General features: G+C 37.1%; 2 protein-coding genes across 2 annotated transcripts; one reads left to right on the top strand and one right to left on the bottom strand.

Moving 5' to 3' along the window:
• The first annotated feature begins 2,715 nt into the window (after window positions 1-2,715).
• On the top strand, window positions 2,716-4,842 carry ankrd66 (ankyrin repeat domain 66). Its single transcript, XM_030788572.1, has 4 exons — window positions 2,716-2,793; window positions 3,476-3,617; window positions 4,278-4,506; window positions 4,631-4,842. The coding sequence occupies exons 2-4, from the start codon at window positions 3,479-3,481 to the stop codon at window positions 4,770-4,772; spliced, it is 510 nt and encodes a 169-aa protein (XP_030644432.1). The 5' UTR covers window positions 2,716-2,793; window positions 3,476-3,478; the 3' UTR covers window positions 4,773-4,842.
• A 565-nt stretch (window positions 4,843-5,407) lies between these two features.
• adgrf3a (adhesion G protein-coupled receptor F3a) lies at window positions 5,408-15,326 on the bottom strand. Its single transcript, XM_030792182.1, has 16 exons — window positions 15,308-15,326; window positions 14,272-14,409; window positions 13,965-14,114; window positions 13,350-13,456; window positions 13,084-13,142; window positions 12,872-12,996; window positions 11,705-11,941; window positions 11,191-11,388; window positions 10,886-11,029; window positions 9,385-9,419; window positions 8,163-8,339; window positions 7,766-7,969; window positions 6,186-7,520; window positions 6,024-6,065; window positions 5,590-5,625; window positions 5,408-5,470 (listed from the first exon to the last, which is right to left on the bottom strand). Exons 1-16 carry the CDS (start codon window positions 15,324-15,326, stop codon window positions 5,408-5,410), a joined length of 3,069 nt encoding a protein of 1,022 aa, XP_030648042.1.
• Between the last annotated feature and the right edge of the window lie 761 nt (window positions 15,327-16,087).

The following is a 16,087-nucleotide window of genomic DNA, read 5'->3' as shown; positions in this document are numbered from 1 at the left end:
AAACATGGTCTTGCAGCGATGCACTTTTTCTTTTTAAATTATGCGTTAAATTCACGCGGTAGGGACAACTTACCCTGTTTCCTTCATCTAGCAGGTCAATGCATTTTTAACTTCCTGGTGTAGGTTTCATGTTGAATAGGTGTGGCTAAAAGAGGCAAATTAAAGTAACATTAGGTTAAGGCTCGTGAGCAATAGTCATTTATGTCCTTTATGTCTCTTGCAACGATCAGTTTGGTTTAAAATATCACAGTCATCCGGTATCCAGTTTCTCCTATAGGTGGGTTGCATGACCGTGTATGTTAGCTAATATGACAGGTTATTCGTTGCACATTGAACGTTAGTGGTTGGACCATGCATGAATAGTGTGGTCTCACAGGTGCGCTATGGTTAACAGGTGGCGTGAAGACGTTGCCGAAGTAGCGTATATTTTCTGGCTGAGATATTTGCAGTGATGTTCAGGATAAGAGTTAGACGATTTACGTCGGCAAATAATATCTTCTTTTTCAATCCGGTTTTAAATCCATCCCCAAGGGACCATCCTATGCATTTTTTTTTTTGTTTCAGCCCATCTCTATTCCACTGATAAACTAATCAGTAAACCCTCGATTAGCGCAGTCATCTTTGTTTATGTGGATACTCTGTTAATACATTCTGCCACTTATTTTAGTAACATTTGAATAAGGATTTATTTTATCAGACATTCAGCACCCCCATATAGCCGGAGTGGAGCGTTTCATGACCACATTTTGCGACGATTCAACTGTGATATTGGCAGTCAAATCAGGCTCCTTAGATTGAATCTTTGAATAGTTGACTATTCGTCACTCGTACTTGGTTTTCACAGATGAGTAATATTTTACACTCTTTTCACATTTTGTACAAATTCTTCTGCACACACCCTGAAACACTGCTGTGCTGGGGTAGGCTCTCCAAATCAGGCTGTTAAAAGACATTTTGGAAACTTGAAATCAATCTTGAAGATGCCTGTCTTCAGGACTTCAAGACACCTCAAAGAAAATGTTGTACAGAGCAAAAATACTGTCAAGAGATGCAACTTGCGAGGTGTCTCTGACTGACAATTGTAGAAAGATGTGGACACATAGGCCTACCATTTTGGGATTGGGTCAGAGCAACTGTTTCTGCCTGCTCCTGTCACAGTGATTTGTGTCCTTGCCAATATGGCACCCTTGTCTTTGGAAAACAGATGAACTCCAATGGCCTTAGGTTTTTCTCAGATCTCTCTAAGGCAGGGGTGGGCAAATCCAGTCCTGGAGGGCCGGTGTCCTGCCGGTTTTTGTTTTCACCTCTTAGCTACCTGTTGATTTTCACTTTGAAAACAGGTGTGCATGCTCTTCAGCCAATCAGAGACTGTATTTAGTTGGTCGACAAGAAAAACAGCAGGACCATGGCCCTCCAGGACTGGATTTGCCCACCCCTGCTCTAAGGTAAAACAATCAGTGCGTGTGCTCAGTATGTAATTTTGCCTGGTAGGATCATCCTTGATGCTCCAACTCTAGATTGTCCTCAACATGCATCTTATGTGACTTATTACCACTGGGACTAATGACAGCCATCTCATTATACACTGCTTGGCCAAAAATAAAGGTCTCCATTTGGATTTGGAGCCTGTGGAGGCAGTGTTATGATCTGTGTTGCTTCAGTTGGTCAGGTCAAGGCTCAGCAATGTTATGTGGCAATAAAATGAAGTCAGCTGAGTACCTGAATGTACTGAATGACCAGGTAATCACATCAATGGATTTTTTCTTCCCTGATGGGACATGCATATTCCAGGACAACAGTGCCAAGATTCATCAGGCTCAAATTGTGAAACAGTCGTTCAGGGAGCATGAGGAATCATTTTCACATGAACTGGCCAACACAGAGTCCTGACCTTAACCCCACTGAAAGTGGTTCAACTTCCATCGTCGACAAGATCTCGGCCAAAAATGAATGCAGCTCTGGGCATAAATAAATGTTGTGATGTTGCATAAGGTTGTTGAAACAATGCCATGGTGAATGCATGCCGTGATTAAAGCTAAAGGCGGTCCAACGAAATATAAGAGTGTGCAATTTTTTTTGGCCAGGCAGTGTATGTCATTTTCAGGTTGCAGTGTTTGGTCACTGTCTGATGATGACTGCTCCATTTGCTGTACAAAAACCTTGGCTGGCAGCCATATTTGTTATGGTTGGGGTGTTGAGATGTCTAAGCTTGTGTATTTTGTTTGCAAAAAGGTATGTCACTTTTATAGGTACCTTGAAAGATATGCTGGTGTGGTTGACGATCTACCCCAAAGTAATGCCCTAGAGCACCAACTTTGAAAAGTCTTATATACATAAATATATACACATGGAATTTTTTATTCTTTTAGTCACCCTTAAATAAAAAAGAGTATTTACATATATGTTTGTAAAATCAGTGAAATGGTGTGCTTATGAGTGTGTTTGGTTTCTTCATCAACTAGGCTTAAATCAATTCTATTTCCGATTCTTTTCCAAAAAAAGAAAGTCCTCATATATTTCTGTTTCAATTTCAGTGACAGTTCTTTCAGATTCTGTGGAGTCTGCTTTATTCACTTGCAAATAAGTAACTCATAAAAACAAATTTGACTTACTGATTTTTTCCCCCTCAGCGGCGTTTTACAGTGTTCATCTGTTGTAATAACGGCATTGGTCGAACGATTCCCTTGGCAGATTGGATTGCAGCAGGCTACGAACCGACTACTGATGACGTGTGTACTGTTACCTGTAAACTAGGAAGGAAGTTCTCCTCGGAGGTGTAACGTTTACGACAAGGTAAGGAGAAATAAGGCTACCATATGGTGACCCGAAAACAATTATGAAAACAACTCCCCAAACTTTTAAGTATAAAGACTGCGCGCATGACTCCCCGCTCCACAAACGCTTTCTCCGTAGGCATTGGTCTCCATGGAAATAAAAACGAAACTAATGACAGCATTCTTCTTTCTTCACGTTCACCAGGCATTGTTGTGCACACTTCATTCATTTAAAGTGTTACTGCAAATGTGTAATTTAATGTTGAATTGTAGATAATTTTTTAATTACTTAGAAATTACTTATATGCATTTATATATATATATATATATATACTGTGTGTGTGTGTGTGTATGCATATATATGTGTGTGTGTGTGTGTGTGTGTGTGTGTATAGATAGATAGATAGATAGTTAGATAGATATAGATGTAGATATGTATATGTATATAATATCTAGAGCTGAGCATATCTGATGTAATGGGAGAGTTTTTTTTTTTTTTTAATGGGATCCCCTATGCATATCTCCCCTGCATGTTATGTTCTGTAAATTTAAATCGACCTAAAATAGGAAATTAATTAAACCATTCCAATGCAGACAATATGATGTGGTGAAGCAGAGTGGCATGCACTACTTAACACAGTCTGAAATAGTAGCACAACATAACAGAAAGATATTATCCATGTTTGCTGTTCTGTCGACAGAAGATGACAGAGTTGCATCAAGCAGCTGCTGTAGGGGACTTTGACCTTGTGAAAGAAATTGTGAAGAAGAATAAGTGTAATCCCAATCAGAAAGACATCGACTGGAACAACAAGACACCTCTGCATTGGGCTGCAGCCAAAGGTATGGGATCACAGTAGACATATTTGGATTTATGAATAAACATAGCACAAGATGGGTTTACTTTATCTTAATACTTTCTCCAGTATTTCTTTAAGCTCAAGCTTTTTCCTGAAGTATCCATTTAGAAATCAACCACACAAATTTAACAGTAAATATTATTCACCTACTAACCACTAGAGGGCAGTTTGGGCTTTTTAGACTAGTGTATTAGCCCTAATTTAACTGCATACACTTCGGTGATAACCCATTTCAAAAGAAGAGGTTTTCATGTAAAGCAGCACTTCACATAGCAATTCTGTTTTGCCTTACTGTTACTTGGACTGCTTTGTTATAAAGAAAGAGGCATGAGAGAGCGACAAGGAGAGAGAGAGAGAGAGAGCTTCTTTTTTTTAGATACAGTATTTAAGCTTCAAAGCCACTATTGATGCTTTAAAGTTATTCTTTTGTGGATCTAAGCAGACAGCTTGGTTGTTTTCAGAAAAATCAAAGACATTATAAAAAGTAGATTTCTGTGAATATTTTAATGTTTTAGTTGCCTTGCAATATGAGAGATATGGGAAATTTCTTTTATAATGTAGCTATTAAAACAAGCAAGAGTTGTAGTGGACCTTGATCACTGTAATGGACATTTTTAATAATACAAAACACTTCTCCTTGTAGGACAGACAGAAATAGTAAGAATACTGATTGAGAATGGGGCCAGGCCCTGCCTGCGTACAGATTTTGGATGGACACCTGCCCACTTTGCTGCTGAATCTGGAAAACTCGCTGTTTTGCACCTCCTGCATTCGCTACATGCTCCCATAGACAAAGAGGACTGTTCTGGAGACAAACCTGCTCGGATTGCAGAAATCTATGGGCATAAGGAGTGCGTTCAATTCCTTAAAAGGTGTGTTGCTTTTCTCTCTTTTTGTTAACTTTGTTTCTTTGGTCAGTTCTAATAATACAAGGAAATGGTAATCTAATCCACTTTCTGAACCTCATCTTGAATTAATAAGCGTTTTATCTTTCAGGGCTGAGGTGGAATGCAGAGAGCATTGTCGCATGGCCTTGCTAAATGGTCTCACCTTGGATGACACAGATGATGAATGGGAGGAAGAGAGAAGAAAAGCTAAACAGCAGAGAATTTTTTTTCACCGCACAACAAATGATTAAGCACAAAAACAAGATAGAAAATGTAACTCAGGAATACTGGCACAGATGTTACTTTCCTTTTTAAGTATGGCAGATGTCTGTAGAAATACACACAATTAAAATTGGACAAGGTGTTTATTTATTTGAAAATAGATGATAACATGAGATTAAAATGTTTAAATTTAAGATTTGTTTTATAAACTGGATAATGTTTCAAGCATGTCGCAGTCAAAGAAATATATTTTACAAAACAGAAAAAGGGAGACAGAGAAATTCCCAATGAGCACCCCTGGTAGCCTAATTAACTTCTTCCCTTATGGACACATTGCTGGATATAGATATAGTTGTACGCTTGTTATGGTAATTAAGGTAATCAGTGAATGTAACTACTAGCCATGCTTTAATATGCATAGATTTGTGTTCATCTTCTTGAGTTATAGCATTGAATAACTTGGTTGCTTAAGGTCCAGTGAACATATCATTACATATCTCTGAAATAAATGGAAGAAAATAATATCATTATTTTAAATATCTGCCATATATCTGAATAGATAGCTTTTTACTGAGAATATAAAATTTTTAGATTATTGAATGTGAAAACATTTATTTTCAGTTAGATAGCAAAAGCAACCAACCTTGATAATGTTAACCAACCCTTATTTCTTCTGTACAGATGAAACCGTTTTTGTTGCAGTCTCACTCCTGATAGTTTTTGAATGCTAGAGAAAGGAGAGAGCCACACCATTATGACCACTCATAGCTGTGTTATACAGTTCTTTACATGGACCACTGACACTATCTTTTAAAATAGTTTTGAAGCACCACATGATTTACTTACTTTTGAACCGAAACGCATTAAAAGTGCATCTCGTACCTGTGGAATGGGTGAGGAGTTCAAATAGAGTAATTATTATTTTTATTATAACCAATGACTATATATATATATATATATAGGGAGAGAGAGAGAGAGAGAGAGAGAGAGACATACATACATACATACATACATACATACTGTATTTGTATCTGTACATTTCTTTATGTCCGGTGGGACATCAGCATAATCATCCATACCCACTGAACATGAAGATTTTTTATTTTTTACCCCACCTTTAGCAAACCTGCTCTATAACTCAGGACACCCTTAATTAGTTAGATGAGGAGTTAAATGTTTGCACAGGGCTACATGAAAAACGCCCTGTCCCGAATGTCCTGAATTTGAAAAGCACTGGTCTATATAACATTGTTATAAGATAAACCATTGTAGTATCATACCCTTTTCTCTCCAAAACAACTGGTAAGCAGAATGAAGAAGCCCTACATAGGAAGAAAGAAAGAGAGAAAGAAAGAACAATATTTGGACCACAGGTACAAAAACAGCCTACTACCTACTTCCATCAGAAAATCAGATGTTAAGTAAGTACATTTCATACATACCTGGAATGCATTGAAAAAAGTAAATGCATAATTTACAATATAGGCAGTGGGTTTTGTTGTGAGGTCGATTATCATCACAAACAATCCAAGCAACCAAGTTGTTCCAAAGATCGGCGTTAGTAAGACAACGGCCTTTAAGATACTCTTGGCAGTGTTTTTTTCATCAGTAATGCTCCCATCTGACACAGAGGGCTTTAAGAGCTTTGCAATGACCACAAACATAGAAAACATGTTGATTAATACTATTATACCAACAGGAAATACAAAGGCATGAATAGACCCTTTTAAAGGTCCATCATACTTTAACCAACAGCTTGATTTAGAGTAGTAGTATTCATCTTCGCCATTGTTATAGGAAATCAGTGTAAGTGCTACTATAACCAAAGGACACACATATCCAAGAACAAATGAGAATCCCAGATAAATTTTTTTCCTCAACTGCGCAAAGATAAAAATCATTTGGTGAAGTAGCACAATGCTCAGGCACAGCATCCAGAAAAACATGGCAAGAAAGAAGAAGTGCTTTAAAACTGTGAGAGTCAAACACCAATTTTTAGGAGCAGAGTTTGGGAAGGCTGATGCTAGAAAGCAGCAATCTGCTGTTAGTAGGCAAAAGGAGATGTTGACCAAGGCTGTGTGTCGGAAGTGGGCAACATTTGACTTGACAACTGTATTCCACACCAAGAACTCAATGATTATGCAGAGTGCAAGAGAGATGACTGATGCCCCGACACCGACGTATGTCAGTTCCTCCATGTATGGCAGTTTAACTGGGCTTTTTGACATCAGAATGGTGAATGAAGACAAATGTTCACATATACATCTCCTTGCGTTTTCAGCACCATCCCATCTACAACCCTTGTCTGACCACTCTTCTTCTTCTTCGTCCCAATAAACACAATTCATTTCATGGTTTCGGAGCCTTTTGCTGGTCAAATTAAAGTCAATGATTACATTGCCATTGTAATTGGGGATGTGAAGTGACAGTACAATGGTTTTTGACTCTGTTTCTGTCTTAGGCCTTGGTAAGTAGTCCACCAGATGCTTAAACCCTGCCACTTTTACAGCCATTTCAGAATTAGGTTGGTTCAAAGTTATGGATGTATTAAAGACCTGACATAAATGTCCTCTACAGCTTTTTAGTTCCAAGTTTTCACTTCCTTGCTCCAGAGTGTTGTTTGTTGTCCCATTTGAAATTGCATGTTGTATCAGCCCATCAACAGCACTTAAATATTTAACACCTAAACTGTCATTTTTTGAATTACTGTTGTAGCCCGTGTCCCAGGAAGATCTCATAGAGCCATTCAGAAGATTGCTGGATGCCTGTACAAAGTCCTACACAACAGACAAGATACAATTTTGAAAGTACTGCAAATATTTGTTATGCTATCTGAACATGAGGTTCAGAAATTAATGACCAGTATATTTCAATATTGTGATTCTGAAATGTAAGTCATCAATAAAAAAACTACTCAAGTAAGCAAAATGTAACATTGTATGTACATATTAATCATGTGATAAATTTAAAGTAGAATCAAATTTGTACTGTTGATATGCAAATATATAACATGCATACATACAGGTAGTACAGAGTCAGGCAGTGGAGTCCCATTTAGAGATGCAACTCTGAAATTGAAAGAGGCTTTAAGCATAGTGCTTAGAGATTCCACAGATGCATTTAGATTTGCAAATGATTTGAAAGATGATTTATCTGTTGTGTCTTTCATCTTCTTAAAGATTTCAGGGGATTTCTTCTGAATGTCCCCAAGTCCCTTTTCAATCTCCTATCATTCAACAGATGAGAGGAAATCAGGATTGAAAGTATTTTAAAGCAGTATCAACATCCAGGAAAATGTTATTATTCTAAATAATCCATTATACGTACATCCATATCTTTGCTTTAATAATACAACAATACAAAAACAACACTCATCATCATCATTATCATCCTATAATAATAAGCACAACAATAGGCACCTGTGTTCTCTGCAGAACATCCAGAACTTCTGCGTTCACACAGTTCGAGGTCTCATCCAGCCAAGTACCATTTGATGAGCATTCTCTCTTTTGCACACCGTATCTTCCAGCCTCACATTCTAATATCGCAGTGTTACTGGCTTTTGCCAAAGGCCACTGATTTTCTTTTTCACACACTGTTGATTCACCTGTTAAAAAAAAGGGTCTGAACTTAAGATTGCATGGCAGTGCCCAAACAATTCTTTTTTTCATATTTACTCTTTAGCAGTTTCCCAAAGAATGAAAAGCAAACTCATTTCCCTTTACTCTATTCTAAGACACTCAGCTCTGTACGCATACACACAGCCCAAACCCTACTATTCACATCCACCTCAAACAACAGCTAACAGTGAAACACAAAGTGGCATTAACAATACACCACAAAAGCAAACAAAACATCACTTAACACAAATGTTGAACAATAACACAGAAAATAATAATAATAATAATAAGGGGGAAATGTTGGGATCTGCAGTGTTGGAAAATGAAAAATAAAACCTAACAACCAAAAAAAAAAAAAAAAAAAGCCAATTCAGCTGTACTGAGATAGCTTATTACACCATGTCATTTTGTGAGACACACAGTTTAAAAGGACCTCTTGTTGTTAGCCTAATTAGACTCTTGATCTGAAAGAACTGATAATACACACATCTCTCAGTCTCTAAAAATGTGATTTACTTTCAGTAAAATTCTCAGATTTGATTGCTGTACTTCCCACTTTCTTAGCAGGAGAACCACAACACCCAGAGCTTGTCCTTCCAGAGGAAATTTGAACTGTGAGAAACCAGTTGATGCTGGGGTGCCTCTCTGAGCATCATTCTTAGTTGCCCCTGGAAACGAGAGCTGTTTCCAACCCTACTACAACTGGAGTTGGTGTCAAGACTGGAACAGTCGTCAGTGATATCTCAACCCTTCTGATCTGCTGCATCTTCCCAATAATCTAATTTTGTAAACTGATACATTTCTGAAAATGCAAAACCAGCTCCCTTGCGTCTGGAGGTGGTGGAGTGGCCAATGGCTGCTTCACTCTCTTTGGGTGGACCTGGGGGACAGCTGCTGTAATTGTGCTTTCTCCTCTAGAGCCCCAAATTCCACAGTATCCCAGATGTCCACTGTCTGTCTCCCCTGTCTAGGAACTAACCTCTGTCCACCCTATCACTGACTGATACAGCATATGGCTCACCATCCCACTTTTGATACCGCATGTCACACCTATGTCTGGATGAAGACATAGTAGACATATAGACACAGGGCTGTGTCTTATAAAATACTTATGATGCCATAAACATTAATATAAATGGAGAAAAAACAGTATTTTCTAGTTTACGTCATTTGTTGGCTTGTTAGTACCACTTTACTGTATTTGATTAATTGACAGTATTGCTAACGCACAGAATTTGAGGTAAAATGTGTGTGAAAATGAGATCAAACTTTTTGCTGAAGTGCAATTCGATAATAAGTAGCATGTGCAACAGCTGTTCTGTTTAAGTCATTTGATGAATAAGTCTGAATCAAGCGCCACAACAGAAATACATTTTTGGGAAATGAAGTTGTATCTCATGATTTCGGCAGTAATACCAGTAACAGGCATAACCTCAGCATACAGATTTGAATTCATACACAATACTGTTTCTATTATTTTATGCTAGTTTGGTATTCCATGCTTGATTACTGGCCTTGTTTTATATTTATACAATTTCTAGGTATGCTTAGATTTTTTGCCTTAACGAAAAGCAATGTAATTTTAAAGTGACAGAAAGCAATCAGAAAATGATCCTGATATTCTGAGATTCTAGGGATTTAAAACTTGTCTTGTCTTATAAGAATCATTTAGAGAGTAAAACTACAACAAAAAAAAAAAAAAACCCAAACCAAAAAAAAACAAACCCCTAACTGATGTCATAATTGCAATTGTCTGATGCTCCTTCCCTGTGCATTTAAGGTGTGATATTAAATCCAAAATCATATAGTACACTATATGACCAAAAGTATGTGGACATCTGAAGATCACACCTATGTGAGCTTATTGGACATCCCATTCCACAACCATGTGCATTAAAATGGAGTGTCCCTTCATTGCTAAGCTGTTGTGGCTCCAAGACGCTTCCACGTGACAATAATAGCACTTACAGTTGACCGGGGCAGATCTAGCAGGGCAGAAGTTTTGTGAACTGACTTGTGGCAAAGAAGGCATCCCATGACAGTGCCACGTTTAAAGTCACTGAGCTCTCCAGTATGACCCATTCTACTTCCAAGGTTTGTCTATAGCTATGTGCTTGATTTTATGCACCTGTTAAAAATTGGTGTAGCTGAAACACCTGAACTCAGTAATTAGGAGGGGTGTCCATGTACTTTTGGCCATTTTGTGTATATCATTTAGGAAGTGATGATGACTTACTGAAAATGATAAACAACAAAGCACAGCTGATATAAGTTACCGAGTGTTATTGGTGATCTGTGAACATTTTCCTCCAACAACAGCTGCATAGAATATTATGACACTGACTGGCAACTGTTACTTCATATCCATGAAAACACACATTCTCTCCCGTAGCTATTGAATAAGTAATGGAAATCAAGTGAATATTGCTTTATTACACTACAGCCAAACAACCCATTTATCTATCACCCATCTGAACTGTCATTCATTTTTATAAGTTCAGGGAAAAAAGCTGAAAACTTACTGTAGATGATAGGAATGTACACGTGCATTGTTGCACTATCATTAAGTCTGTTTTTGAAAATACAAGCAGCAGTTGCCCTGTCTTCTTTCCTCTTGCAGCTAATCACTGTGTCTGCTTTGTAAAAGATCAAATTGTCTTTTGTTTCTGTGGGGAGAGAAAACAGAATGTAAAATCTCCCCTTTTGCTTTTGTATGTACATGTGGGTGTGTGTTTATATGTGTTAGAGACAAAAAGACAAGGCTTGGCAAAAGAAGAACACTAAAGAATAAGATACATACCTGGTGTTTTTTTTTGAAGATTTTCACCCTCCCAAAAAACGGCGTAATTCTCTGAGCTGTTACGAATTCTACACTCCATATCTACTGGTATTTTCTTTGTAAGGTCTCTACAGTCTGGAAATTGGGGTTTCACAATGGTTGTTATTTCTGGTAAAAGCGCAATATCCAAATATGCACTTCCTCTGTGTATTACGCTGCCACTTTTGAAATCACAGGTAAATGTGCCTATTACGGAATCAAAAAATGTCAGTCAGTATCACAGGTAGTATCACGGAGGAAAGAAGAGATTTAACAGCATTTGAAATATTGCAAAAAGGTGAAACTAATTGCATCACTTTGTTGCCTGTTCTTAAAAAAACAAAAAAACAAAACACTTGATAGCATTACATGAGAGACACATAAAAGGTCAGAAATTTTCAGACACTGCACAAAAAGATCAGGTGTTCTGTCTCTTGGTCAGTGCACACGGCTGAAATGCACAGCCCAAAGGTAACATCACAATGATTCTACACATTCTTTTGTTGTACCTTTGGACACATACCTTTCCAGATTTCTGATGCTGTCAGCTCCAATAAGCGTTTGTTTTCAGAAAAACGTGCTTCAGATCCATATGTTATCTCAGTAGAAGAAGAAGAAGAAGAAGAAGAAGTAGCGGTATTTGCAGCATCCCTTGATAGGTACCATTCTGGCTCTCCAATGTTCTCAGCTATTTCACAAGATATATTCAGTGGTGATTTCAGTTTGACTGGACCCTGTGGCACGGTCATTTTTACAATCCCTGATGAAAAACAGTGATATGAATGAAAATGAGCTTCCATCAGAGAGCATACCCAAAATAAAGGTAACTGGATGCCAAGGAAATACACCCCCATTAACTTTCTTCTGAAAAGACAGAAACATTAAATACTAAACAAATAATAAATAATTCAATAAGTAATTTACTGTATTGAGGGTAAACGTGTGTACCCCAAACCTAATACAAGCACTACTTCTCAAGCTCCTTGACTTACCAAGGAATCAAATTATGGTGGGGACTTAGGATAATACAAGGAACTGGCCTTTCCAAATCTATTTCCTTGCACTTTGTGGCTTCAGTTATGCTGCTGAAGACTAAAATAAGTTATTATCTGCCTTCTGGTAGCCTTGATCATTTGTCATAGTCTTTTACTGATCCAAAATTGAGCACAAACTAACTTGAATACAGGTTGAAAAATGGACATTCAGCCAACCTAACTAAGTAATAAAGGTTTACATTAGGAACATAAGCTGACATGATTGTTACACTAATTAATTCCAATTACAGGAAACTGCTTTGCCAACAAATGGCTGAAGACACTGAGAATCTAGAAAAACTACCTTACTGAGCTACAACAAAATATGCAATACAACTATCTGTTGTGATCTTTCTGCAGTTGTTTAAAATTCATTAATGACCACCCAGACCCATGTATTGTGCTGCCGATGCAATTATTTCCCAGACTGACTGTTTGAAGAGTTTTATTTACAACAATAAAATGTTTTTTAAAAAAAATTAAAAATAAAAAACATTAAGGGGGCTATAGAATGGTATGTAGAACAATCACAAAATAAACTGTCTTTTCCCTGAGCCCTGTGGTAGTTCCTGCTAAATATTTTGGCAGAAACTGAATTCTTGCCTATACTTGCTTTATAACATTTAAATGAAATGACAGAGTAAATGCAGCTTTACCTATGGTAACCAGGTTGACCGTGGCATTCAGACGACGTGTTACTTCATCAGTTTTACTTGTAAGATCCCCAGTTGAAACTTGTTCATTTAATTGAATATCAAAGTCTGCGATGATGCTACCCCTCCTTTAAAATTAGAAGAAAAAGATTAATAAAGTCGTGCTCATAACATCTTAACATATAGCTGTAATATTTCATTTTTGTCTGTATTACCTGAAAGATGAGATGCTCAGGATGTCAAACCATCTCAGTGTGCTGAACACCCTTTTGAGCTAAAAGGATCAACATGTTCATTGTTTTGATACTGCAATTTATCTGAACAAAATATAGGCTCTTATTTATCCCTCATGGATATTCATTAAGCAACAATAAAATCATATAGCTTGTGACTTATAACTTACTGAACATACAAGTTTAGGACTGACCATTTGAATACACTATTGTTGGTTGAACCACTTTATGTAGTATTGAATACTTACCTGTTCAGTGAGTTCATTGATAAGGGCCTTATATTCTGAACTTGTCTTATCCAAAAGTTTGTCAGAATAAATTTGATCCTCCATTTTAAGCTCTCCTTTTATAGAAACTGAACAAAAATATGCATATAATGTATATAAACAAATGTCAGACAACAACCAATACGAATCCCAGAAGAGGCATTAAGGGATGTGCTGGAACATGCTTTAAACGACTGAAATGTACTTGGAAGAACATTGCAAGTAGAACATTCCCATTTATTGTGGGAAGGTGATAAGTACATTATATTTGCCAAGTCTCCACAGAAATTTACTGAGAATGGCAACTGATCAAGAACTGAATGCAAAGATGTAGTTTGAAGAGCTTTGCAAATAGTGGTAACATTGGGAATTGTTGAGACCAGTCTATTTGGGAGTGTGATGAATAGATTATGGTCTCAGGCTCTTCAGATTTTAAGAATAATTTACATAGAGAGATAATAAATAGTGAACTGAGATTAGAATTATGAATGAAAATTATTGCCAACAGATATGCAACACACACACACACACACACACACACACACACACACACATGTACACATACACACACACAGTTTTAGAACTGCCACACATTACCTCTGTTTACAGGAAGACACACGGCAGTGACCTCTGAAGTATCAAATACACAGTTCTTATTCCAGCATTGATTACTTTCAGAAACATCTTCAGTCCAAGAGTAATTCTCTAAACAGCTGCAGTTGTTCTTCCCTCCATCTGGACTGCAATCTATTAATACAAATATTGTCATGATTAATTAAACCACTTACCTAGAAATCACATAGGACAGTGATATTTTTTGACAGGAATACTTTTTAGATCTGTCCATTGTTTAAAAATATATTACTTAATTTAAAGTCACATGTTCTGTATAAGTGTGATGTACCTGTTGTGACTGCAAAATGTGACACTGTTGTGAAATTGTGATCTGTAACAGCTCCCATTTCCTCAATGAACTGCATGAAGCGGTGAAGTGCTGACTTCTCGATTACAAGATCAGCATAGAGAACCTTTGTGGAATTATCTGCAAAATAGTATGAAAAACAATAACAGACTCTCCCTTCAGATAAAAATGTGTAATGATAACAAGTAATTGTGTCTCATATACCAAAACAGTCTGATATTGCTGAATAGCAAAAAATCACCTGTTGCAGAAACCTGAAATGCAAAGAAAAAACAGAAACAAAAAACAAAAAAAACAGAATGGTCAAGAGGAATACTGACATGTCACACATTAAAAAAGAATTGAAAAATATTCTTGTTGGTCTAATGAGTTACAGAACTGTATGAAATGTGATTAGCAAGCATAATGCTTTTTCAATATATTTTGAATATGCCATTCTATTCTTGACAAACCTTGATGTAAAGGAAACCAAAAAAACTCAAAATCAGCATGGTAAAAGGTTTCATTTTGGTACCTGAAAATGGATTAAAAATATATATTGTTCATCATGAGCAACCTCATGTCACCAAACTTGTATTACATTGTAACAATTTGTGTAAATACAGTGTAATCTGCAATGTACATACTCATCTCTCACACTGCTTATTCACTCTAGCCAGTTAACTGAGAAATACGATAGCACACAAAAATGATGTCCAGATGGTATATTACCTTCCAAAAATGATTTTCTATTCTGCCTCTGAAAAAAATGGAAAAGGGGGAAAAGTGAACTGAAGAAGATCAGGTTAGAGGAGAAGACAGGTACTTATACACACTGTTTTTGCAAAACTGTTTCCCAGACCTCTGCAATACCTATGGAAGGATAAAACGGCAATGGCTGGACAGACATTTGATTGATTCACATGAAACAAAAATGAAGAGAGTTGTAACAGTTTATTACTTTGTCATTTCTGTAGTAAACATCAACCAACATCAGTAATATCCCATCTACACTACATGTTTTGTTTAGTCTGTTTACGGTTCTGCACATGTTCCATCCTGACACATCCAGAGTACCATTCAACGATCCACCAGTTTAAGAAAGTCATTTTGTCATTTTCGCATCTCATGTTCCACTTTCTTTCATCAAACAAAAATGCAGCCGCCAAAACATTATTCCTTTTGCGACTGAGCGCCGTTTCAGATGTCGCTTAATAGAACCATCATGATTCCTGTCATTAGATTTGTTTTCTGTTCATAAAGACTATATTTATTTATTACGCTATTTTGCAGAGGCAGTGTTAATGGAAATTTCTTAACTCTGCGGATTTTTTTAAAGCATCGCTGGATTTGTCGTGACGAAATAAACATGTTGCCTACCGTGCTGTGGCTTGTTGGTTACAGTGTCCAACAATACCTACAGGTACTTCGGTCAAAGGATTGTCAGAGTATTCTTGATTCTATTGCTGTGAGAACAGGCGACAACTGTACATAAAATACAACCTTACCTTTATCAGCGCGGTTCTTTAATAGATAATTAGCCCAGTTTAGTATTGTAGAGGCGTGTTTATTTACGATGCTATCCCTTTTATTGTAAACTTTCAGTTGTGAAACGCAGCGTACTTAGCCTAGTAGTGGAGAAGGAAAGCAAATTTCCCAGAAAGGCAAAGATACCGGTCAAACTGGACGACCAACAAGCCTCCAATACATACTTTGTTCATTTGCATTGAGCAAGTTACGAAAGCAGTTTATTTTGAATGATAGGGGCTATATTCTGGCTTGATGTGCCTCCTCAATATGTTCTAATTTGACTTTCAAA

This window comes from Chanos chanos, chromosome 1 (genome assembly GCF_902362185.1).
Source record: "Chanos chanos chromosome 1, fChaCha1.1, whole genome shotgun sequence".
NCBI lineage: Eukaryota > Metazoa > Chordata > Actinopteri > Gonorynchiformes > Chanidae > Chanos > Chanos chanos.
The sequence above is the reverse complement of the archived record's forward strand: the minus strand, read 5'-3'. Positions and strand labels throughout refer to the sequence as shown.